General features: G+C 36.1%; 1 protein-coding gene across 1 annotated transcript in view; it reads left to right on the plus strand.

The window, feature by feature from the left end:
• The window catches only part of LOC143624500 (uncharacterized), a 57134-nt gene extending 41660 nt beyond the window's left edge, over positions 1-15474 (plus strand). Inside the window, exons 7-8 of the mRNA XM_077095132.1 lie at positions 13877-14269; positions 15403-15474. Coding sequence (XP_076951247.1) covers positions 13877-14269; positions 15403-15474 — 465 coding nt within the window. The remainder of the gene's footprint in view (positions 1-13876; positions 14270-15402) is intronic.
• The last annotated feature ends 10529 nt before the right edge of the window (positions 15475-26003 follow it).

The following is a 26003-nucleotide window of genomic DNA, read 5'->3' on the forward strand; positions in this document are numbered from 1 at the left end:
TTAAGTTCAGGCTCATGTTGCTGTGTTTGTCTCTGTTTTTATCCAGTTTTTTGTTTTAGTCCTTGTCATGGCAGAAGAAGGAAAGGTTTCGATACAGAAGTTTGACGGACAGAATTTTGGTTGGTGGAAGATGGAGATTGAAGGGCTACTTTTCCAGAAATACTTGGATGTAGTGTTTGAGGATGAAAAACCAGAAAAGTTGTCAGAAGCAGAGTGAAAGAAGTTAGACAAGAAAGCTAGGTCTTGTAATACACTGTCGTTGTCGGAAGATGTGGCGTTTAACATCTTGAAAGAAACCACAGCCCGTGGTATGATGGAGGCACTATCCAACATGTATGAGAAGTCTTTAGCAACGAATAAGGTCTATCTTATCAGAGAGCCAGCGACAACTCGAATGAAGGAGGGTAGATCAGTTACAACGCATATCAATAATCTTAATTCAAACCTCTCTCGCTTAGTGCAGTCGGCATTAAGTTTGATGATGAAGTTCAAGGCTTATTGCTATTATCCTCTTTGCCCGACAGTTGGTTGCAAACAGTGACTGCAGTTTGCAGTTCGTCTACAAAAATTACTTTTGATAGGATTCGGGATTTGATTCTTGGAGAAGATTCAAGACGCAGTAACTTGGGTAAATCATCAAGTGATATATTAGTCACAGAAGGTTGAGGTAGGGGAAAACAACAAGGCAGTAGGAGCAGGAAGAGGAGTCAGTCTAGGACTCGCAAAGATATTAAATGCTGGGGTTGTACTGAGAAGGGACACTTCAGGAGTCAGTTTCCAAATGGTAAGAAAGAGGTGAACGTTACAGAAGACGACACAGATGACAGATTCAGTAGTGATGAGTTTTTAGTTCTTAGTGTTGATACTAACGTTGATTCTTGGGTGATGGATTTCGGTGCATCGTTTCATGCCACTCACTTTAGTGAAACAATGAAGAATCTAAAGTTTGGGGATTTTGTAAAGGTTCGACTTGCGAACGATGATATTCTAGAGGTTACGTTTGATTTCAGTTGGGCAGTTGGATGACCAGGGGCACGATATTAAGTTCGGGAATGGGCAGTGGAAAGTAGTCAAAGGGAATCTCGTGGCAAGAAAATAGGTTTGTTGTATATGGTCGATATGTCACTGAAAGGAGTGGATCCAGTTTTGGTAAAAGACAAAGTCCGGTTCACAGAATCTCGTGGGAAGAAGAAGGTTCGTTTTGAAAGTAACAAACCCAGAGCCAAAGTGAAGATTCAGGATGAACGATCTAGGAAGGTTAAATCAGTTGGGGGACATCGTGACAGTGGGAGCACATGTCATGTTTCAGCTACAGTTCCAGGTCGACAGTGGATTAAGAAAACTAGTATTCCAGCTGTAAAAGTCTCTCCAGTGGATTACTTGCTGAATATGGAGAGTGTTTGTTCTCAGGGTATCTCAGGATCCCGGTAGTTTGTTTCATTGGGAGCCGGTAGGGACAGAGAACGGGTCAAAGGCAGTTTTAGCCGTGACTGACGTGTTAGAGCTCCGGGGAGCTTCTACGGGACTACAGGTTATTTGATGAGAAGGCGGTGGCTACTATAAGATGTTTAGATTACAGAAGTACAATGAGGATTGTAGACGGGAGTACTCAAGGCCTCCGAGTAGGAGATTGTTGGGTTCGTTGGCCTTTTGTTTAGGCCCGGTTTATTATTTGAAGTCTAAAGGGCAGACGGGTGTAGGGTGGCCAGACCGAAGCCCGACCCACTTTATATATTTCTTGTTTAATAAGATACAAACCCTAAGTGTATCTCTATATATTATTATTATGTACTTGTAATCATTGTCACTTAATAAAGAATATCTAGTTGCCACCCGTGGACGTAGGTCAGTTTAGACCGAACCACGTTAAATCCTTGTGTTCGTTTATTGCTTTTGTGTGTTTGTTTGGTTCGTGTGTGCGTTTAATCCTAACACCAATCTATTTAAACCTATTCACGCACCGTAGCGTTCTTTCTCCACTAGGCCTAGTTCTAGTTTATATTTCAAAATCAAAATTCCTAGATCTAAAATCAATACATGAAAAAGTTCTTTCTCCTGTTAATGGATATGAAACAAATCGTCTGCTTGTGACGATTGGTTATGAAGAGCGCCAAAAATTTGTTCACGACGTCTTCTCCGGTGGTTTTGACAGAAAATATCTTGTGGTAGATCTTGAAGCATAAAAACATACTGGGGAGATAATCCGCCGCATATCTGGTGACGTTCTCGGGCATGATTATTAACTAAAACTGTAGACCTGGATCCGCGCATAACGGTTATGAGTTTGATGTTGTTGGGGGATGATTTGTTCAAGTGAGAACAATATTTCGAAAGAGAGAGTGAAATTTTGACTCTTGAGATATGGAAAACTTAGTGAGAGAGAGATGTTTTCACAGTCAAAATGGTGTAATACCTAAATTACCTTTTCTGCTTATTTTCATACATGGTGACATGGAAACATCATAACTAATTATTTGTGTTTTAAAGGTCCCCAACATAACTTACGATTTCAGTAAACATCCCCCCCTACACACATAAATATATAAATATTAGGTGTGTGAAATCAGTTACTTATTGTTTAGGTATTTGAGTCTGAATACATCTATTCTATGTATAATTGACTATCAGAAAACCTATGTGTCGCTCTCTGGTCGCCCACTGGGACCACCAGATTCATTTCTAAATGGTGAAAATTCTATGTGTTTCATCCGTTTAAGTTAAAGGAAAAAAATAAGGTCATGGGCGTCACCAAACTGGATAGCCCTTAAACGGGTTATAGCATCTCATTTATTTGTGAAACATTTTCATCATCAGATAATAATTTTCACCACTCGTGGGTCTCACCAAAACCAGATAGCCATAAAACAGGTTATGTATATCTCAAATAAGTTTAAAAATAAAGCGGGTCATGAGTCTCACCAAACCCGAATAGCCCTTAAACGGTTATAACACCTCATTTATTTCTGAAACATTTTCATCATCAAATAATTACTTTAACGGGCCATGAGTCTCACCAAACTGGGATAGCCCTTAAACGGGTTATAAGATCTCATTTATTTGTGAAACTCTTTAATCATCAAACCCTAATTTAATTTATGTCTTCTACATATTCTCCATCGCCAGCCTATACTCTACATCACCGGTTAACTTCTTATTACCTCCCGCCATCGTCAACCTCCCTTCTTATACATCAACCACCATCATCACCCACATCAACCGCCCCTTCTTTCTTGGATTTCTCCATAATCACCAAATGAACACCAATTAATCGGCCACAAGTTCAAATCTAGGCAGCCTTGCCTCCTCTTTTATATATGAAACTCTATTCAAGTCAACTGGTTTTCATCTTCATCACTCATGCCACCACCATCATGCCAACCATGATTCCAAGCCTATAACGGTTGTTTCTGGTGGCATATTACTAGCATATTATGCTATATCAAATCTATAAAAGAATGTACGATTTAGTTTTTGATCTTAATGCTCTCTAGTACAAACATCATTTAAGATTTAAATGAACAGTTCATGAACATAAACGAACATAATTGAACAAAGGTAAATACATAAATGAATAATTATGGAGAAACGTAAAAGAACACAAACAAACATAAATGAATATAAATAAAACACTTAAATGAACACAAACTAACAAATATATAAAACATTAAGTAAATGATTTGTTCATTGATTCATCCAAAAATGATAAAATGTGCATAACCAAACATAAATGGATCAAATAGGTCCAAGTTTATTACAAACTTCTTGCAATAAATTAAACTAAAATCCAATATATATATATATATATATATATATATATATATATATTCACAATATTAGAAATGACGAGTGTAAAAAAACCGTAGTATTAGGGCTAAAAGTGTGTGTGTGTGTGTGTGTAGAGAGAGAGAGATTATAACCTGTTTAAGTTAAAAAAAAAAAAGACAACATGACAAAAGACGTCCTTTATGTTTGAACATTTTTTCGATAGACGTCCTTTAGCAAAAGAAATGGCAGAAAGCATACTTCACGTTTCAAATCTATTTCATGTTACATCCTTTAACACGAACCCAGTTAATTTTTTCTGTTAAATATGGTCATGTGCCTTGAACATGAGGATAGTTTTGTAATTTTACAATTACTTTAATAATTAAAACTAAAAATATTTAAAATTCACTCCTCTCTCTCTCCCCCCTTTTCTCTCTCTCTCCCCTCTGTCAATACTTTCAACCCCATTGTTCATCTTCTTTAAAGAAAACAAAAATAAAAGCAAAAAACATAATAAATCAAATTCCTTAACCATCGCTCACACACTGCTCCCTAATTTTGGGGATCTAGGGTTTCAGAGGGAGGCGGCTGGTGGTGTTAAAGGACGTAACACGGCGGTGGTTATAGAGGGAGACGGTCGGCGGTGGTTACAAAGGATGGCAGAGCCGGGGGTGGTTTGAGGTGCGTAGCTTGCAAAAGTCCTAATTTTGGGGATCTATGGTTTCAAAATACTCATCACCCTCTCCTTGATTTCATCATCTGAATACTCTAATCGAACTTCTTGGATTTGGGGAAGAAGATGAGGTTGAGGAGAGTACGACAGTGATGTAGAAGTTGTGATGGTGTGGACAGGTGGTGGCGGTTAGCAAGATGCGGTATTTGTTAGTTGGTGGTGGTGGTGAATATTAAAGAGGGAGAAGAAAGATGGTGGTGAGTGGTGATGGTATGACAATCTAATAAATTAAAGAAGGGATAGTTTGATGGCAGGTGGTTGTGTTGGTTTTGGATAAAGATGGGATGGTGGTAATGGTGGATGATTATCGATCTGTAGAGAGAAAAAGAGAGAGATTTTATATATTTTTAAATGATTTTAAATATTCTTTAAATAAATTGGTGAAATGACTTATATACCCTCAAGTGCTTCACATGACCAGATTTTAATAGAAAAATTTAACTGGGTTAGTGTTAAAGGACGTAACATGAAAGATATTTGAAGCATGAAGTGTAAGGCCCCGTTTCCGGTACCCTACATTGGACGTTGGATTTACTCAAAAACGCAGTTCTAAATATCAGAGTTAACTAAAACATTCGCGGAATATTAAAACTTTCATAAAACATTACATAATAATTCATAATCATGTCTTAAATAAACATCTTGTCTTTCAAATCAAACATTTAAACATAAAACATCTTGAGTCTTCATATGCCAGACTTTTATTCTTCTGCCATGTATCACCACTCAAGCCAGCTATCTCATCCTACTCACCTGCGTGCATACTAAAAGTCAGCTACGCTGAGTGAGTTTTAGTTAATCACACATCATACAATACATACACTTACCTTCAATCATGCATCCGAAGATACATAATAATTACTTTACTAATTTACTTTCATTACATGATTGCATACACACGTTCATACTTTATTACTTTCATACTATATAATTACTGTCCATTCTATCTCAGATATTAGTAGGGTCTGGTCCATCTTTCCTTGTCTATCTCAAAAATATTATTAGGGTCTGATCCCTTTCTTTTCTATCTCAGATATTATTAGGGTCTGATCCCTTTCTTGTCTATCTCAAATATTATTAGGGTCTGATCCCTCTTTTCTTGTCTTTCTCAGATATTATTAGGGTCTGATCACTTTCTTCTCAATCTCAGATATTATTAGGGTCTGATCCCTTACTTCTTCATTTTCGTACATACTGTCTTTATATACCCGTAACATACTTATACATTCTTTAATCGTTTATAAATACTCATATGTTGTACATATATCTATCATACACATTCATCTTTCATATACATACCTCCCTTGTCAATATGTGCAATGTCCGAAGACCGTTCATGTACCGACAAGCTTTCATTCGCGTTCATAACACAATAACTATAACATACATCATACATGGCATACACTTACCATTTAAGGTAAGTGTATTAACTATCACATCGAGTATGCACACAGCCCCGAAAACATAACAAGGCAAATCCCCTTGCTGGGGTTGAGCTAAACGTAGCCTGATTCATGGTCTAATCCGTTATCAGAACTTAGCGAATTGGCGAGTAACGAATCACCTGATTCGTTATCTGATTCGTCATCTTACATGATCTGATTCCTTAGATTAGTTCGTTATCTTAGTTCGTTAGCTAATTCGTTATCTTTACGTGACCTAATTCGTTATCTTAACACAACGAATTGGGTGAGTAACGAATCACTTGATTCGTTATCTGATCATAACGAACTGGGGAACTGATTTGTTATCTTGCCATGACGAATTGGTTAACTAATTCGTCACCTTATCATAATGAATTGCATCAATCTTATCCAGACTTTGACTCATAAGTCAAAGTCAAAATCGATATAAACAATACACAGTCAACCACCACACCCAACTGAAACTTATTTGGGTGATTACATCCCAAACAACATATCAGCTGGTAATATATTAAAATAGGCACCCCACCCTTTATTTTTTTATTTCAGTAATGGTGGTGGATAAATTAAAGAAAGAGAAAGAGAGTTTTAATCGTATGTATTGTTGTTTTTTTATTTATTAACATGTTTTTTTGTTATAACTAGGTGAAATGACCAATTTGTCCTCACGTGACCTCTACATGACCTGAATTAACGTTAATATATAAGGGGGTTAGGACCAAATGACAAGCGATGTTGGATTTGAAAACACAATAGATAAAAAAGATCATTTTAAAGGATAAGAAATGAAGTTTTCTACAAAAATAAAGGACAATATCTGTAAAGAAAATTTGTTTTAAGTAATATCAATTATGCCCTGTTGGTAAATAACAATTCCAACTTCATTCTTGGCTGGTGGAGGTCCCAACTAAAGGTGTATGTTTTACCAACGGCCCGCGACTAACAGATAGTTAACTTTGTTAGTTTGTTGTTTACGTGGCATGCCTAGCGGACCGTTGGAAAGAAACCAATTTTCCTATCTACAATCCAATCAAAATACTATAAACATTATTAAAAGATATTAATGAAGTACAACACAGTGGTAATATAACAATTAATATGAACGGTAACATATCAACCTGAAAAATACACACACACACACATACACACGCACACACACACACACACACATATATATATATGATTAAGATCATGTGAGAACCATTTTGGACAAAAAAACTCTTTTTAAGAAAAATAAAAAAATTATAAAACTAATAAAAAGTAAAAAACCAAAAAAAAATATTTTTCATCCTGGTTTCACAAAAAAAGTAATATTAAAATTTAAAAAATATCGGTTTAGCAAAATTATACGTAATGTATAATCCTTATTTAAAAATTTTATGCATGTCATTATTTATACACATATGTATACTTAAGATAATCATAATGTACATATATGTACCTTATGTAAATCGAGATTAAATAAAAAATATACATATGTGTATAATTAATTTTTTTTTTGAAACCATGATGAAAAATAAATATTTTTTGTTTTTTACCTTTTTAAAATTTTCTTTTTTTTCCCGTTTAATACTTTTTTAATATATCTTTTAAAGGTTACTTTTGTGTCCCAAAATGGTTCTCAAAGTTATCAATTTCAAAAAGTTCTCTTATGATCATCCCTATATATATACACACACAAGTTTTTATCCCCCATGTTACGGGGTGGTTTACATTTTTCATTTATAAAATCTATATATCGTTTTTTGGATTTTAATTCTATTTATTGTAAGTAAGTTAATAATATATTTAGGGCTTAATGATGAAATGGTTTCACAAATAAATAAAATGATATAACCCGGCTTAAAAGTTAACTGGTTTTAGTGAGACCTATGACCCTCTTATTTTTTTTACTATAAAATTGTGTCTTACTTATAAATAATATTCTTTTTAAAAATCGGATATTAAATTTTAGTATATCCCTATTTTAAAAGATTTTCACATCAAATATTTGGTAAGATTAATTTTTAAGTAATTACATGTTATAACCCGTTTAAGGGCTATCTAAGTTTGGTGAGATCTATACCTACGTTTTCGGGTCAAATGCATAAAAATCTCCATTTACAAATAAAGCAATCTGATGGTTTGAGAGAATGTACAAAGCTTTCGTTTATTTATATCTATAATATATACAAACGAAACCATTAAAGGCTCTCTGGTTGCTCCCTACATTCACTCAAGCCACCAGATTGCATTATTTCTAAATGAAGGCTTCTCATGCATTTGACCCGAATTCACGCGTGTGGGTCTCACCAAACCCAGATATTCCTTAAACGGGTTATAACATCTCATTAAATTTAAATATTAATCTCACCAAATATTTGATATGAATATCCTATAAAGTAGGGATAAACTAAAAATATCACTCGTAACTTCCTACGTATATTATTAACTTCCTAAATATTTGTAAGGCCCCGTAACCGGTGCCCTACATTGGACGTTGGATTTACTCATAAACACAGTTCTAAATATCATAGTTAATTAAAACTTTGTGCGGAATATAAAACTTTAACCATAAGTCATTACATAATTTTCAAATATTGTCTTATCAAACATTCATAGTCATTTAAACATAAAACATAGTCTTTAAAAACATCATAACATTTCCTTGAGATGCCAGTATCTTTAATTCCATGACATGTGTCCTCATCAAGGAGCTGCCTCATTCTACTCACCTATGTGCATACTAAAAGTTAGCTACGCTGAGTGAGTTCTAGTTAATCATATAACATATAATACATCCATAAACATTCTTATATACGCGCCCGAAGGTACATATACATATATAGTTCCTTACCTTTCTTCATACATTCATACAATCATACTTTCATTCTTTCCTTTATACATACATATATACATACACTTCGTCCTATAACCTTCCCATATATTATTAGGGTTCATTCCCTACATTAGCGGATATATTTAGGGTCCCTTCCCTTTCTAACCATACCTTCCATACCTTTCTATACATTCATAGTTACAATTTCCATACGTACATGCATCATCTATACATCATATATATATATATATATATATATATATATATATATATATATCATATCTTTAAACTATCCCTTGATGGTACATGTAATATCCGAAGATCGTTCATGCATCATCAAGCATTCATTCATACATAAATCATATAAGAAATACATTTATCACTTAAGGTAAGTGTATTAACCAATCACAACGAGTAGGCACACAGCCCCGAAAACATAACAAGGAAGTGGGACTAGAAACTCACATGCACTCGGTTACGTTCACCGTTAATGGTTATTCCTTTCTTTAGCTGTGCACGGCTAACTATATAATAATTACATGTATCAATTGACTATCACTACTCATATCTTATTTCTAGTTTAATTATAACCCTCAAAGAACGGGGTCCGGGGGCAGCGCCCCTGGCAGCGGGGTTCTAGGGGCGGCAGCCCCTAGTGGGGTCCAAGGGGCAGAGCCCCTGGCTGGGGTTAAGCTGTCTTAACACATTTTCCATTAGGATTCTTAATTATTATTTAATTCGCCCTCTCATTCGTTATAACGAATTAAGCCTCTTTCGTTACCCTAACATAGCCTAATTCGTTATCTAGGCACGTCCTAGTTCGTTATCTTTTCATCATCTAGTTCGTCATTATGATTCGTTAGCTGATTCGTTATTCTGGTTCGTTATCCTATCATAACGAATTAGGTAAGTAACGAATCACTTGATTTGTTATCTTACCATAATGAATTGGTGGGTAACAAATCACTTGATTCGTTATCTTAATATAGCGAACGAAGTGAGTAACTAATCACTTGATTCGTTATCTTGTCTTAACGAATGGGCGTATAACGAATTACTCGATTCGTCATCTTGATCCGTTCATCATAACGAATTAGAATCTGTTCTTATCCAAACTTTGACTAAGGGTTAAAGTCAAAATCGTCAAGAACATACGCAGTCAACGTCTATCAGATCTGCAATTAGACCCTAGATCCTTAACGAAACATCATGATTTAGGGATCAATGAACTCGGAATCACCTCGCCTACAAAACCCAATCCAGTAATCACCCAAATATTGCATTTTACACTGTGCGATTTGAACATATATACATACGGCTCATTTATCAATCGATTAGCCCATCAAATATTAACCAATTTCAGTAAGATTTGTTGTGTTGGGTTCGTTTTTATCATTCTCATACAAATCTAAGATTTCCCAAACAAATCCGAACCTAAATGAACGATTTCTAATTATAAACGTACCTTAAATGAGTCAGTTTACGAACACGGTCTAGTCTCAATGTAGGTTTGGCTTGTTTCGTCGTTCCAGCACCAACAAGCACGGGTTTTTACCTTCGGATCTTGGCTCGGGTTATAGGATAGTGTTTGTGTGTGTTTTTGATGGTGTAGGTTATGGTGTAGAGATGGATAAAAATGGAAAGGATTAGGGTTTAAGGGGTACTTATACTCTCATAAGCCCATGGACCTAAGTCCAATTCCATCTCTTATTCCATCTTCTAAAGTCCAAGCCCAACCATTTACAGTTTATTATCTAAACCGATAAACGACACACTATAAAATAACGAGATTTATTTTATTATTTCTTATCGAAAGTAGGATGTTACAATATTTGATATGAAAATCCTAAATATATTATTAACTTCCTTATAATAAAAAAATTCAATATTCAAAAATGTATATAAATATTATAAACGAATAATATAAAACAACCACGTAACACAAGGATAAAAACTACTTTAAGATATATATATATATATGTGTGTGTGTGTTTATAAAGCACAATAGCCTACATACAGTGGCAATATAGCATTGTACGTCGTATAACACTATAATGGATACAACGCCGGAACCATGGACTCTTAGGGGTCATCATGTATGTTTTGGTAATCATATACATTAAACATGTTACCCCATAACAATTTCTTACTAAATTAAAGGTAAAATAATCAATAGAAAATAAACTAATCCAAATACACCAACAAAACTAATATATATCAATATATATATATATATATATATATATATATATATATATATATATATATATCCTAGTTTTTATCCCCGTATATTACGTATGTTGTTTTATATTATTTGTTTTTAATATTAATTTATTTTTGAATTCTTATTATTTTTATTTTATGAAAGTTAATAATATACATATGGTTTGATAATAAATTGTTTCACAAATAAATGAGATGTTATAACCCGGTTTAAAAGCTATATGAGTTTAATGAGACCCTATAAAATTGTTTTTTAATTATAAATAATATATATATTTTTAAAGTAAATCGTATATTAATTTTTAGTATATCAATACTTTATAGGATTTTTATATCAATTATTTGGTGAGATTAGTTTTTAATTTAATGAGATGTTATAACTCGTTTAAGAAATATTTGGGTTTTACGAAACCAATACCCGTGAATTCGGGTCAAATGCATGAGAAGCCTCTATTTAAAAATCATGCAAATCTGGTGACTACAAAAAAAGGAGCGACCACATCGCGACACCTAGGATTTTTATGGTTTCGTTTATATATATATATATACATACTAGTTTTTATCATTCGTATTACCGGGGTTGTTTTATTTTATTTGTTTATAATACTTATTTAGTTTTGAATTTTTATTTTTTTATTGTATGAAAGTTAATAAATATACTTATGGTTTGTTGATAAATTGTTTCACAAATAAATAAGATGTTATAACACAGTTTAAAAGCTATATGGGTTTGATAATACCCAAGACCCGTTTATTTTTTTTACTATAAAATTGTTTTTATAATTATAAATAATATATATCTTTTTTTTTAAATAAATCATATACTAATTTATAGTATATCCCTACTGATAGGATTTTTATATCAAAAATTTGGTAAAATTAGTTTTTAATTTAATGATATGTTTTAACCCGTTTAAAATATATCTGGGTTTGATTAAACTCATACTCATGAATTCGGGTCAAATGCATGAGAATCCTTAATTTAAAAATCAAGTAAATCTAGTAACTTTAAAAAAAGTGGGAGCGACCATATCGCGACACGTAGGATTTTATGGTTTCGTTTATACACACACACACACACACACACACTAGTTTTAATCCCCCGTATTACGGGGGTTGTTTTATATTATTTGTTTCTATATTCATTTATTTTTTGAATTTTTATCTTTTGTATTGTATGAAAGTTAATAATATACTTATGGTTTACTGATAAATTGTTTCACAAATAAATGAGATGTTATAACCCAGTTTAAAACCTATATGGGTTTCATAAGACCCAAGATCCGTTTATTTTTTTTACTATAAAATTGGTTTTTTAATTATAAATAATATATATCTTTTTTTTAAAATAAATCATATATTAAATTTTTAGTATATTCGTACTTTATATGATTTTTATATCAAATATATGGTGAGATTAGTTTTTAATTTAATGAGATGTAGCCCGTTTAAGAAATATCTGGATTTGATGAGACCCATACCCGTGAATTCAGATTAAATGCATGAGAAGTATGGATGAGCAAAATCGGTACTGGTACCTGTTGGTATCGGTACCGAAATCAGTACCAATTTGGTACCGTCGGTACCGAATCAGTAACAAATTTTTGAGTTTCGGTACCGGTACGGTACAGGACAGGGACCGGTACTTCTCGAATTTTTTACTTTCAATCCCGGTCCCGTACCGGTACCGAACCGTATATTTCGGTACAGGTACCGGCACCAAGAATTCACAATTTTCGGGACCGAGATTTTCGGTACAGTCCCAATCTCATTCCTAATGAGAAGCCTCCATTTAAAAATCAAGCAAATCTGGTGACTCCAAAAAAAGGGGAGCAATCGCATCGCGACACGTAGGATTTTTATGGTTTCGTTTATATATATTATAGATATAAGTAAAACCCCGACTAGGTTCTTCTTTTATTACCAAACTATGTTAGAGCCCGTGTTTCACATGGAAGAAAATTATAATAAAAATAATATATATATATATATATATATATATATATATATATATGTAATAGTGTAATACGTAAATTCAGTTATTTTATGTAATAATTTCTATTTATGACTTTTATTTTATATTCATTTAAATTAAATTATAATTAAAATTGAAATACATGTATATATAAAAATTAATATATTTGTCCTTGATTTTTAGCATTTAATAATTTTTCATGATTTGTATAGTTGAATTTTTGTTATTGATTTAAACTATTATAAAATTGAATTAGTAAAGAATTTTATATTAAATTGTAATAGGTCAAAGATTAGTCTTTCTATATTTATATAAATAAAATGAAAAGTAATGGAAAGAGGATTTTATGCCTTTAATGAATTGTTATACATTTTAAATGAATGTTAATTAGGTGAAAAATGCTTTTAAGAGAATTGCGTATGTTGACACTATAAAAATGTCATGTGAAAAAATCATCTTACTTTAATAGTATAATTAGATTAGTTAAAAAATTAAATGTGTCAGGCTTTTTAGCGAGCAGTTTAAAAGACCCTAAAGAGAATCTCGTCTTCTTCCCCAACGTATCACCGGCCAAGGAAGAGAACCTCGGATTTTTATCGGGTAGTTTTAAAACACATCTACGTGTGTGTAAAAACTTAATGTGCACAACTAAAAATACACATCTATATATGTTTAGCTTTAAGCTTATTTATGTGATTTCTTATATTATCATAAATCTGATTACATGAATTAAAATATGGAAATGTTTCTTTTACAGAGTAGACTTATACACGTTACAAAATTAAATCCATGATTTTAAGTATTGTTAATAAACAAATTAAATCCTGCTATTACATGCATTATAAACTAGCTAGCTTATTGTTAATTTTGTTCATATATAAATCAACTACACCCATTTGCTACATATAGTTCTAAACATGATATTGTTGATTTTGAAGGGTGACATGCAAGCACTCGAAGATTTAACATACACAAAGCGAAAGGAATTCTTGAAAAAACACCACTTACCAAAGGAACTCCCAGTTGTCTCATTTCATACCGAAGCCAAAATTTCTCCAGCAGCTCTTGCGACTCTTACACGTATTGCACAAGCAGAAATACCAAGATTTGCTCATGTATCAATGCCGGTTGTGGTGCCTCTTGGGGCCACACTGGCTGCTTCTGCCCAACTGCTACAAACCAGATATGGTGAGAAAAGTGACGGACTCGTCACATGTCGTGATGCAGAGGTCCCGGGCTCTGTGGTGGTACGACCTACGCGGAAGTTGGACCATGCGTGGATGGTTTACTCTTCAACTAATGATGACCCTCTAGAGGCGGATGCTTCTCAGGTGTGTGAGGCTCTTCTGACCTTGGTCATGGAAGTTGGACTCAGAAAGAATCATCTTTCTAACGTTAGACCAGAATAAGTCTCATATTAAAGATGGTGAAGGGTTGTATAACAGGTTATAAGTATAAAGTTAAAATTTAAATATACATATGCATGAATATGTTGCAAATTGTCGACATGTTATTCTTATTATGTGTGTATTTTATTCATATGTATCGGTCCAATTTTTTAATTACAACAATCTATAATCTATATATAGAGCAAAGTTAAAATAAGAAGTAAAACTATCCTAAGAAGTGTAAGAAGTGTTTTTTACCCTTAAAAAATAAAACACACCAAACTAACAAAATAAAACACACCGAACAAAAGACACACTAACAATATTCACCATCAGATGATCACATCCAACGCCCGATATTACTTCTCACACTTCTTACAAATAACTCACTTCTTATTTTAACCCCACCCTATATATATATAGGGGTGAGTTATAATAAAAAGAAATAATTTTCTAAGAAGAATAAGAATCAATCTAGGCCATTGGATTTATGATCTAATAGTTGAGATTCGTAGTTTTTAAACTACCAAATAGTTTCCTAGGATTAAGGATTTATGCTATATAGTTTCTTAACTCTAACTTTTGTGCTATTCTTACTCTTCCTACAAAACTATGTATTTTTATTTTAACCCTTTTCTATATATATATAATACAAAAACAATTCTCATGTGACGCTCTGCTCTTTGGTCGCTCCTTCTCACTTTTTTTGTTGGCATCCACCATGTTCATTTTTGTTGAATGGTGGACTCTAGACATTTAACTCGTTTAAGATTTAATAATCTTGGGTCATGGGTCTTACCAAATTTGGATACCAAACGGGTTATATCATTCTCATAACCAATCAAGTGCCATTCCCAAATCAAATCCGCTCTTCTATCTTCTGTCGTAATGTACTTGGCCCTCTCATCAACTCCCATCCATCTTCAATTACAAACCTAGATCCCAAGTTTTAAATAACCCTGAATCGATTCTAATGGTATCATAATTACCACGACAATAGATTCTGCATCGAAGGTAAGATTTTACTCTTGATGTTGCATCTACTCTTTATTTGTAATTTTATTTTGATTGTTTAGAGTGCTTATTGCTTTGTGCAACAAGGATTTCAAAGAAATGCTAAAGATAACATACTCTCTATTGGAAGTTAAACTAAATATATGGGTCCATGTGTCATTAGTAGAAAGTATGTTTATAATGTTCTTATGTATTTGTTAAAGTAGAAGGGTCTAGTATATATGTTGAAATTTAATAACTGACTTACAGTTATTATGGTTGGTTATATAAACCCATCAACATCTTGTTGTAAAACTACGATCAATACATATTCATTCATCAATAAAGAAAGTTTTGTGTCTCTTGTTCTTCAATTCTCATATCATCATATGTGTATCTTGATTTACAAACAGTGGTATCAGAGCACACGGTTACAAATATGAGAGAAGGAGAGAAAGATCATCGATCAGAATTAAATAAATAAATAAATAAATAAATAAATAAATAAAGAGAAGCGGATTAAATCAGAACCGAAAGTAATCAATCAAGAAGGTAACAGGTTCGAATCAAATCGGTAAACATAATCAATTGAAGAAAGTCTATTGAATCAATCGTGAAAGGCAAGGGGTTCGTTCATCACTTTTTCTTAAAACCCATTAGTTTGATTTGTCTTATCTTGTTTTCGTTTCAAAAAGCAAAGTGTTTAACGATAGTCAAATCTGAAGTTATTTAGTTATATATTTTGATTTTAGAAACCACATATTAAATTATTAAAGAACCAAGGAAAACTAAAAGCAAAGGTTTTCGTTTTAAACTGCATACCAAATTAAGAAAACAATAAAAGGTTTAGGAATAAGAGTTTTTTAATCAAAATCTAATAGTAAAGATTTGGTGTAAATTAATATTTAATGAAAGTTGAAAGAAACCAAAACCGTGAATTCGTACGGTGGTATAATCCACCGTGGTGCAAGAAAGTTAGTCATGTGTGGCGTATTAAGTCATGTGTGGCAAACAAGTCATGTAAGGAAAGAAAGTCATGTGTGGCAAACAAGTCATGTATGGCAAATAAGACCTGTGTGGTATAATAAGAAGCAAAAGAAAGATTAAAACAAGATAAGGAAGAAAAAGTCCAAGAAAATAAGGCAAAAAAGCATGGTTGGCAAAGAAGGCAAGAAAGATGGAAGCCTATCAACATCAGAGACAAGAGCAAGTATAGATGTTCCGATTGTGGTGAATACGAACACTTTGCAAAAGATTGCTCTGGATAGAAGGAAGACAAAAAGAAGAGGCACATCTTGCCTATGAAGAGTAACCATTGCAATTGTGTAAGGAAGTTAAGAAAGATTGAGAATATTTTAAACTATAATTAGTTTAAGGGAAGTATTGGAAGTTAAACTAAATATAAGGGTCCATGTGTCATTAGTAGAAAGTAAGTTTAGAATGTTTTTATGTATTTGTTAAAGTAGAAGGGTCTAGTATGTATAGCTGAAAGTTAATAACCGAATTACAGTTATTATGGTTGGGTATATAAACCCATCAACACTTTGTTGTAAAACTATTATCGATACATATCATTCATCAATAAAGAAAATTTTGAGATCTTCAATTCTCATATCACCGTATTCATATCGTGTATGATTAGTAAAGAAAGTTTATGATTAGTATGTTAAATGTTGTGTTAATTTTTAAAGCTATGTGGAGCTACTATGATGTATTTCGTTTTTAATCCATTTAATGACATAATTTCTTGATTGATTTGGTGATTAACAATATTTATGTAGAAGTCGAAATGGGAAGGCTTGGCATTGCTCGGAATCTATTTCCTATTGGAGACAGTTTTTCCTAATATCGTACTTTTCTTTTGCGGTCAGATTCAGGTTCTTTTCAGTGTAAATTGTTGTGGACGTTCATATGAAGAAACACGAATCCACCCCTTAGGTCTAACAAGTTAGTCCAAGGGTAATGATTAAGTATTCCCCACGATGGGTTATAATCCTTCTTGACGCAGATGAGTATATCCTGCAAAACAGAACACCGTGAGCTCGTTACGAGGAATTTGGGGGGGGGGGATTCTCTCGTAACCACCCTCCGGCATGAGAATCAGTACTTTGTAATACGATAAGAATGTATTGAGAGAGAGTTATAATGTTGGATCGTGCATCCTTTACCATTTGGAGGTATGCTGGTATTTATAGCCGGAGGAGAGAGAGTATGGCCAACCACCTTGTCAGCTTTTCACCAATTATATTCTCCACTCATGCGGTCGTGGAGGTTGGTGGACATCATGGCCTTTTGACATTGACGTGTGTACTATTTTGTACCGTCCTTTATGTGTTATCCGATCCCTATTGGTTGGGTGATATTCCCAATGTAAATTCTTCCTTTTTGTCCCATGCTGGTGGAAATCTTAGCACTACCATTCCCTAGGTGTCAGGAAATGTTTGTTATATTGGGCTATGGTTCTAGCGCCATGCAGGTTGCGTGGCGCACCATCTGTCCGCTTTTGTTAGGCTTATGGTTGTGGCGCCAAGTCTTCCGCCCAGCGCATAAGTTATCCACTTATCGGGTGTTATGCTAATTCTATGGTGGGTTCAGTACCCTACCTTTACAAGTCCCCAAAGTCCGTAGTTGCACTTTTTGAAGAAAGGGGAGCTATGGACTTATCAAGGGCTTTTGACAGCTAATGCGTATTCTATCTGTTCGTTTTGTGTTGGGTAGTTAATGAAAACCCTTATCTGGCGCGACCTGTTTTGACCTTTGGTTATTGATAATCGTCATATGGCGCAACCTAATTTGGGTGTTAGGTTACTAGAAACTGTCCTCTGGTGGAGCCTAATTTTGGACGTTTGGTTACTGAAAACTGTCCTCTTGCGGAGTCTAATTTGGCAGGTGGTTATTGAAAACCATCCCATGGTGGAACCTATTTTGGCGGGTGGTTATTGAAAACCATCCCATGGCAGAGCCTATTTTGGCGGGTGGTTATTGAAAACCATCCCATGGCGGAGCATATTTTGGCAGGTGGTTAATGAAAACCATCCCATGGCGAAGCCTATTTTGGTGGGTGGTTATTGAAAACCATCCCATGGAGGAGCCTATTTTTGCGGGTGGTTATTGAAAACATCCCATGGCGGAGCCTATTTTGGCAGGTGGTTCTTGAAAACCATCCCATGGCGGAGCCTACTTTGGCGGGTGGTTATTGAAAACCATCCCATGGCGGAACCTATTTTGGCGGGTGGTTATTAATAAATCATCTCATGGCGGAACGTATTTTGGTGGGTGGTTATTGAAAGCCATCCCATGGCGGAGCCTATTTTGGCGGGTGGTTATTGTAACACCCCGTAACCGCAGCGGAAACGTAAACGGGATGCAACAGACACATCTGATATCAACAGCATTGCTTATAAAGAAAACACCACTACAATAATTTAAACGTATTACATTGTTCCGAGTTTCGTTACCGACTAGGCGTTATCACATAAGTTTTACCAATAGTACGTTAACATGTTTAATACAAAATATTAGACCCTTAAGCTTCCACAAAATAGCACACATCATCAATCACGTATCACTCATTCCAATTTGGGTGTACCTAGAAAGCATGTAAAGAAAACGGGTCAACTACGAATAGTTGGTGAGTTTCACTAATTTAAATAAACCATGACAATTCATTATAGTAATCATAAATTAGCGATGTAATTATGCTGAGCCTACAAGTGAAACCTCTGTTAACCCAGAAACACATCTAATAACCTCTGGGGACAATGTTAACCCAGAAACACATTTAATAACCTCTGGGGACACTGTTAACCCAGAAACACATTTAATAACCTCTGGGGACACTGTTAACCCAGAAACACATTTAATAACCTCTGGGGACACTGTTAACCCAGAAATACATTTAATAACCTCTGGGGACACTGTTAACCCAGAACACTGTTTCGGGCCTTACAATATTAGCAACTCAGACAATTACCATCTTAATACATTACCGTACGATTCCCGTACAATAAACATTATAAAAATACATTCATTTCCATGCGATCGGCATGTACTTAAACACTTTGATAAAAACATGCTTTCCGCCCCGGGAAAATATTTAAAACAGTTCAGTAAAAAGGGGCTCGTGAAACTCACCTTTTCGTGAGTAAAGATGTAATACTGTGCGCCGCTACCGGTCCGGATCTGTAATACGATCCCTAAGTAGTTACTACACAATTTCTATTAATATAACTTAAATTCGTGTTAACCGGTACGTCTGGGGACACTGTTAACCCAGTACCGTACACGATCCGAAAACAGTTGTTACTGTTATTTTATTTAAAATGGTGAAATTAGAGCTCGGTTTAGACACCCCGTTTGGCCGCGGGGCCCGTTTCCGTCTTTAATATACCGGAAATTGCTAAATCGGGTAAAATTACCCAAATCATCCGAATTACTTTCGGATGATTTATTTTTACTTGATTAACTTAGTTTCATGAAAATAGTCCATTTTTAGGGTTTTTATACACCAGTCAGCTCGCTTAGGCGAACTTTGCCGGTTTACGCGTTTTAAGCTTTAAAAGTTTGTTTTTATGTTCTGTTTAGCACAAATAATTATCCGCTTAGTCTCGGATCTTGAAATTTTGCACAAATCAGTTTTTGATAGTAAGGAATTTTATAAAAATATTTCCAGAATTAATTTTTATATTTAACATTTATTTATCTATTTTTAAACGTCATTTAAACACCAAATATGTCAAAAATACCAAACGACCTTAGAAAAATCCCAAATTTTTCTGTGATGGCTCCTGCCATCCACATAGTTCCCAGTAATTTTTCCAGAACCAAAAACTCATTTTTTTATGCCATTTTCACCAAAACCGAGCTAGAAAACCCTAGAACTCGTTTTACCGAAAAGCCTACTTAGACTTCTCCAATGGACCTGAAATTTTGTGTGTGACTTTTATATGTTATAAAAAGATTATCTGAATTTTTCCATAATTTTTCATGATGTTTAGCTATTTTTCACCATTTTTAGCCAAAACCGAGCATTAAATTCACCAAATATTCATCCTTTATCCAAACATTACCAAATTTTCACAGATCTCATATTTTCATGTGTAGATCATCTCTGTGAAATTTCATGACTCAAATCTAAGTTTATCACAATCTGTCCAAATCGTAAAAATCATACGAAAAACCGAACTACCTTGTGTTTCTAGCTTTAGATCGCCAAGATCTTGCTTTCTAGCCTTTGCTAGCAACTAGATATAACACCTACAAGCACAATAACACCACACCAAGCAAGTTATACCCACAATCAAGCCATTTCTTTCATGGTTTCGGTTAAGACATCAAAACAAAGATTTTAACCGTAAAAATTCGTTTTTGACTCTTTTAACTCCTTTCTTGGACCAAGATCCCTTGTATAACTTGTATACATCACTTGATCATGCAAGAATCGGTTTCATCTCGGGTTTTCACCCATTTTTCACTTGAAACCTCATTTTCTCAAGATTTTGGAATTAAAAACCAAGATTAAACCATAATAACATGTTTATACCTTATGGATCTTCTTAAAAATCAAAGGTTTTTGGTTGAATGTGTGGAGGATGGAGAGAAATGTGGAGTTGGGAGTTTAGAAAAAAAAAATGAAGTTGTTAAACCATATACAATGGACCGATCGGTCCTTGTTATGGTGTGGGGTGGGGCCCACATCTCAAACCTTGGCCACACATTCGGATTGTGTAATCCGGATAATGTTGTGGATAATCTGGTTCAGTTTGTTTTTCGGTTAAACGCTTAATTCGGCTTAAAACGAGGCTAAAACGGTCGTTTTTCGGCTTAAAAATAAAATTTATATAAAACCGATTTAAAAACTTTAAAAACTTAAACCACGACATTTATTGACTTAACATATCATATTGTCGGTAATTGTGCATCTTTTTCGGCTTGATCGATCGTCTCTTGCTTGGTTTGATATTAAAGGTTTCGTTTAACGTACAGACGTACCAATAAATCGAAATCCTTTTTCTGTGCTATAACTCACTCATCCCGAAGCTTTAATACTTCGTAAACCTTACTAAACATCATATATTTCGTCTATAATGTAATCCCCGATTCGTTCGGGTTTCAATAACCGTTCATCGGTTAATCGTAATTCCAATACGACTAGCTATACATTCGAGTATAATTCGTACTGTGAATCTTATATACTCGTATAAACACATTATAATTCATATATTCGGTATTAAATAACACGTAAATAGTATATACCGGCTAGGGTATACCTGAATTTGCCGGAATCGTTACATTCTCCCCCTGTTACAAAAATTTCGTCCTCGAAATTTTACGCGTCATCTACTTCCTTTTGAGGAAATAGGTGGGGGTATTTCTTCCGAAATTCGTCCTTTCGTTCCCATGTATATTCTGGGCCTCGTTGCGAATTCCATCTAACTTTGACCAGTGAAATCTTATTGTGTCTAAGTTGCTTGATTTTCCCGTCTACTATTTCTAGGGGCTCCTCTACGATGTTGAGCTTATCATTTATTTGGACACCCTCTAAAGGTAACACCAATGTCTCATCCGCCAAACATCTTTTCAAATTCGATATGTGAAACACGTTGTGAACTGCACTCAGTTTATCAGACAGTTCTAATCGGTATGCTACAGGACCGATTTTTGCAGTAATGTCGAATGGTCCAATGTATCTAGGGGCTAACTTCCCCGCCTTTCCAAATCTGACTACTCCTTTCCAAGGTGATACTTTCAAATACACTTTATCACCTTTCTCAAATGATAATGGTTTTCTACGGGTATCGGCATAACTTTTCTGCCGATCCCGTGCGGCCTTCAGATTGTTCTTAATTTCAAGGATTTTGCTGGTCGTTTCCTGGACTAGATCTGATCTAATAACCTGTGTGTCGCCCACTTCAGTCCAGCAAAGTGGTGATCGGCACTTCCTTCCATACAATGCTTCGTAAGGTGCTGCCTTTATACTGCTATGGTAACTGTTATTATAGGAAAATTCAACGAGTGGGAGATGTTGATCCGAATTTCCCTTAAAATCCAGTACGCATGCACGAAGCAAATCCTCCAGTGTTTGAATGGTCCTCTCAGACTGACCGTCGGTCTGAGGGTGGTAAGCTGTGCTTAGATCAATACGTGTTCCCAGCGCTTCTTGTACAGCTTGCCAAAGATTGGAGGTGAAATGGCTATCTCGATCGGAGATGATTGAGATGGGTATCCCATGACGAGACACAACTTCATTTATATAAATCTGCGCAAGTCTCTCGGTGTTATAATTATTTCTAATCGGAATAAAATGTGCCGACTTGGTTAATCGATCCACGATTACCCAAATTGCATCGTGTCCACGGGACGTCTTAGGGAGATGTGTCACAAAATCCATCGTGATTTGCTCCCATTTCCATTCGGGAATTTCCGGTTGTTGTAACATCTCCGAGGGTTTCTGGTGCTCCGCCTTAACCCTCGCACACGTCGTACACTTGCCGACGTATGTGGCTGTATCCTTTTTCATACCCGGCCACCAGTAGAACTCCTTCACATCCTTGTACATCTTATCCGATCCCGGATGTATGGAATATTTCGATTTATGCGCTTCGTCCATGATTAATTCTCGGAGGTCATGGAGGGTCGGGATCCAAATCCGATTTTTGAAATAGAGAATTTCGTCCACACGCTGTTCGAAATTCTTCTCGTTACCATAAAGTCCCTCTTTTACCAATTGTTCCTCTTTCAACGCCTCGCGTTGAGCGACTCGAACCAGGTCCGAAAGGTTCGACTGGACTATCATTTCCAGTGCTCGCACTCGCAATGGCTTAACCCGATCCTTCCTACTCAAAGCATCGGCTACGACGTTAGCCTTGCCGGGGTGATAACGGATGTCACAGTCATAGTCGCTTAACAACTCGACCCATCTTCGTTGCCTCATATTCAGTTCTTTCTGATCGAATATGTGTTGCAAACTTTTATGATCGGTGAAGATGGTGCACTTTGTACCGTAGAGATAATGTCTCCAGATTTTCAGTGCGAAGATAACTGCTCCCAGTTCTAAGTCATGAGTAGTGTAATTTTTCTCGTGTATTTTTAACTGTCGAGAAGCATAGGCTATAACCTTATTATTTTGCATCAACACGCGTCCTAACCCTCTCCGGGATGCGTCACAATACACGACAAAACCATCGTCTCCGTCGGGGAGACTTAAGATCGGCGCTTGGCACAATCTTTGTTTTAGCGTTTGAAACGCCGTTTCCTGCTCTTCACCCCATTCATACTTTCGATCATTTTGGGTCAGAAGGGTTAAAGGTTGGGCGATGCTGGAAAAGTTCTCTATAAATCGACGATAATATCCAGCTAAGCCTAAGAATTGGCGGATTTCCTTTAGCGATTTAGGCGCTTGCCAATTCTTAACTGCTTCAACCTTACTTGGATCAACGTGTATTCCTTGATGGTTTATAACGTGACCAAGGAATTGCACTTCTTGTAACCAGAAGTTACACTTGGAGAATTTTGCATACAACTTCTCCTGATTTAGAAGCTCTAAAATTAATCTTAAGTGTTGCTCGTGCTCTTCTTTACTCTTCGAGTATATCAAAATATCGTCAATAAACACGATGACGAATTTATCGAGGTAGGGTTTACAGACACGATTCATGAGATCCATGAACACTGCTGGCGCATTTGTTAGCCCGAAAGGCATAACTAAGAACTCGTAATGGCCGTAGCGAGCCCGGAATGCGGTTTTTGGGATATCCTCCTCCTGAATTCTAACCTGATGGTATCCCGATCTAAGATCAATTTTTGAGAAATAGCTCGCACCTTGCAGTTGGTCGAACAGGTCATCAATTCGGGGGAGAGGATACCTATTTTTGATTGTCAACTTGTTCAGCTCCCTATAATCAATGCACATTCTAAGGCTTCCGTCCTTCTTTTTCACGAATAGTACCGGTGCACCCCACGGGGAATAACTAGGACGTATAAATCCTTTATCCAACAATTCTTGCAACTGGTTGGATAATTCTTGCATCTCTGATGGTGCAAGTCGGTAGGGTGCCTTAGCAACAGGGCCAGCTTGAGGTAATAGATCGATTCTGAATTCGACCTGTCGGGTTGGCGGTAATCCAGGAAGTTCCTCTGGGAAAACTTGTGGAAATTCGCGTACCACTGGGATATCGTCCACCCGTTTTTCCTCAGGATCCGTGGCCGTCAAGCTCGCTAGATACGCCACGCATCCCTGGCGTATATATTTTAACACCTTGAGGTGGGATATAAACGGTATCATATTGCCCGACTTCTCACCTTGCACTAATACCTCTTCGTCATCCGACACCCGGATCTTGACGATTTTCTTTTCACAGTTTATTTCTACCTTGTTACGTGCTAACCAATCCATTCCCACTATCACGTCGAAACTACCCAACAAGTCAATCAGAAAGGATTGTTCGTTCAGAATAAAAGGGCAATTCCGAATTATCTGATTAACTATCATGGTTTTACCGTTAGCGACTTCTACGGTGTAAGGTTCTATGGTTTCACTAATTGGAAGGTTTGCAATCGATAGGAATTTAACAGAAACAAAACTTCTATCGGCGCCTGTATCAAATAATACAGAAGCGTAATGATCAGAGACGAGGAATGTACCTGTCACTACGCTGGGGTCCTGGCGTGCTTCGTTCGCCCCCATCACAAATGCTCGGCCTCGCGCTGGGTTGGACGACGATGCCGGACCCGCGGTTTGCCGCCCATTTCCTCCCTGATTCAGTTTCGGACAGTTTCTCTTGAAGTGCTCTGTGCTGCCGCATTCAAAGCAAGCACGGCTGGTGGTCATCACTTGATTTCCTTGTGGGTTTTGTTGTCGGGCTGGTTGGGTCCTAAATGGCTGCGCACGGATAGGTTGCGGTTGTCGGTTCAGGTTGTTCAGGTTTGTCCTACATCTCGGTGCGGAGTGCCCTTCCCTGCCACACCGATGGCACACTACCACCCTGCACTCGCCTCCATGTTGGTAACCGCATTTCCCACACCTGGGAAACGTCCTTGTCTGCGGTTCTTGCCTTCCGCCCGAACTAGTCATGGCGTAGTTCTGGGCAGCATGCCTAGCACGTTTACCTTGCTGCTTTTCCTGGATCCTATGGTCATGTGTACCCCGCTTTCCCCCAGCGGATTCTCCCACCACCTTCAGTGACCCGCTCCTTACGAAATCATACGTAACGATACCAGCTTGCGTCACCGCACCCTCATACGTCTGGTGTCCCCCAGAATTGACTATACTCCTTACAACTGGAGTTAGCCCCCAAATATAACGCTCAACCCTCTTCGACTCTGGGTGACCAACCATGGTACCAATCGCGACAACTCATTAAACCGGTTCGTATAACCCAAATGGTCTGCCCCCTGCATCTCCAGGTTCCACAATTCATGTTCTAATTTCTGCAATTCGTTTTTCGGGCAGAAATGTTCCAGTACAAGAGCCTTAAGCTCTGTCCAGGTCATGCGGTTTGTCGCCGCCTGACCCTGGGTCTGCACTATCGTGTTCCACCATGTCAAGGCATGGTCCGTGAATGTGCAGGTGGCGTACTTTACAACACAGTCCTCGGGGCAGTTGCTGATGTTCACAACTGATTCTATTTTCTCGATCCACTTAACCAACCCATTTGGTCCTACAGACCCGCTAAACTCTAGAGGT

Source organism: Bidens hawaiensis, unplaced genomic scaffold (genome assembly GCF_021521415.1).
Source record: "Bidens hawaiensis isolate Kalapana, Puna unplaced genomic scaffold, B.hawaiensis_p1.1 tig00003822_1, whole genome shotgun sequence".
Taxonomy (NCBI): Eukaryota; Viridiplantae; Streptophyta; class Magnoliopsida; order Asterales; family Asteraceae; genus Bidens; species Bidens hawaiensis.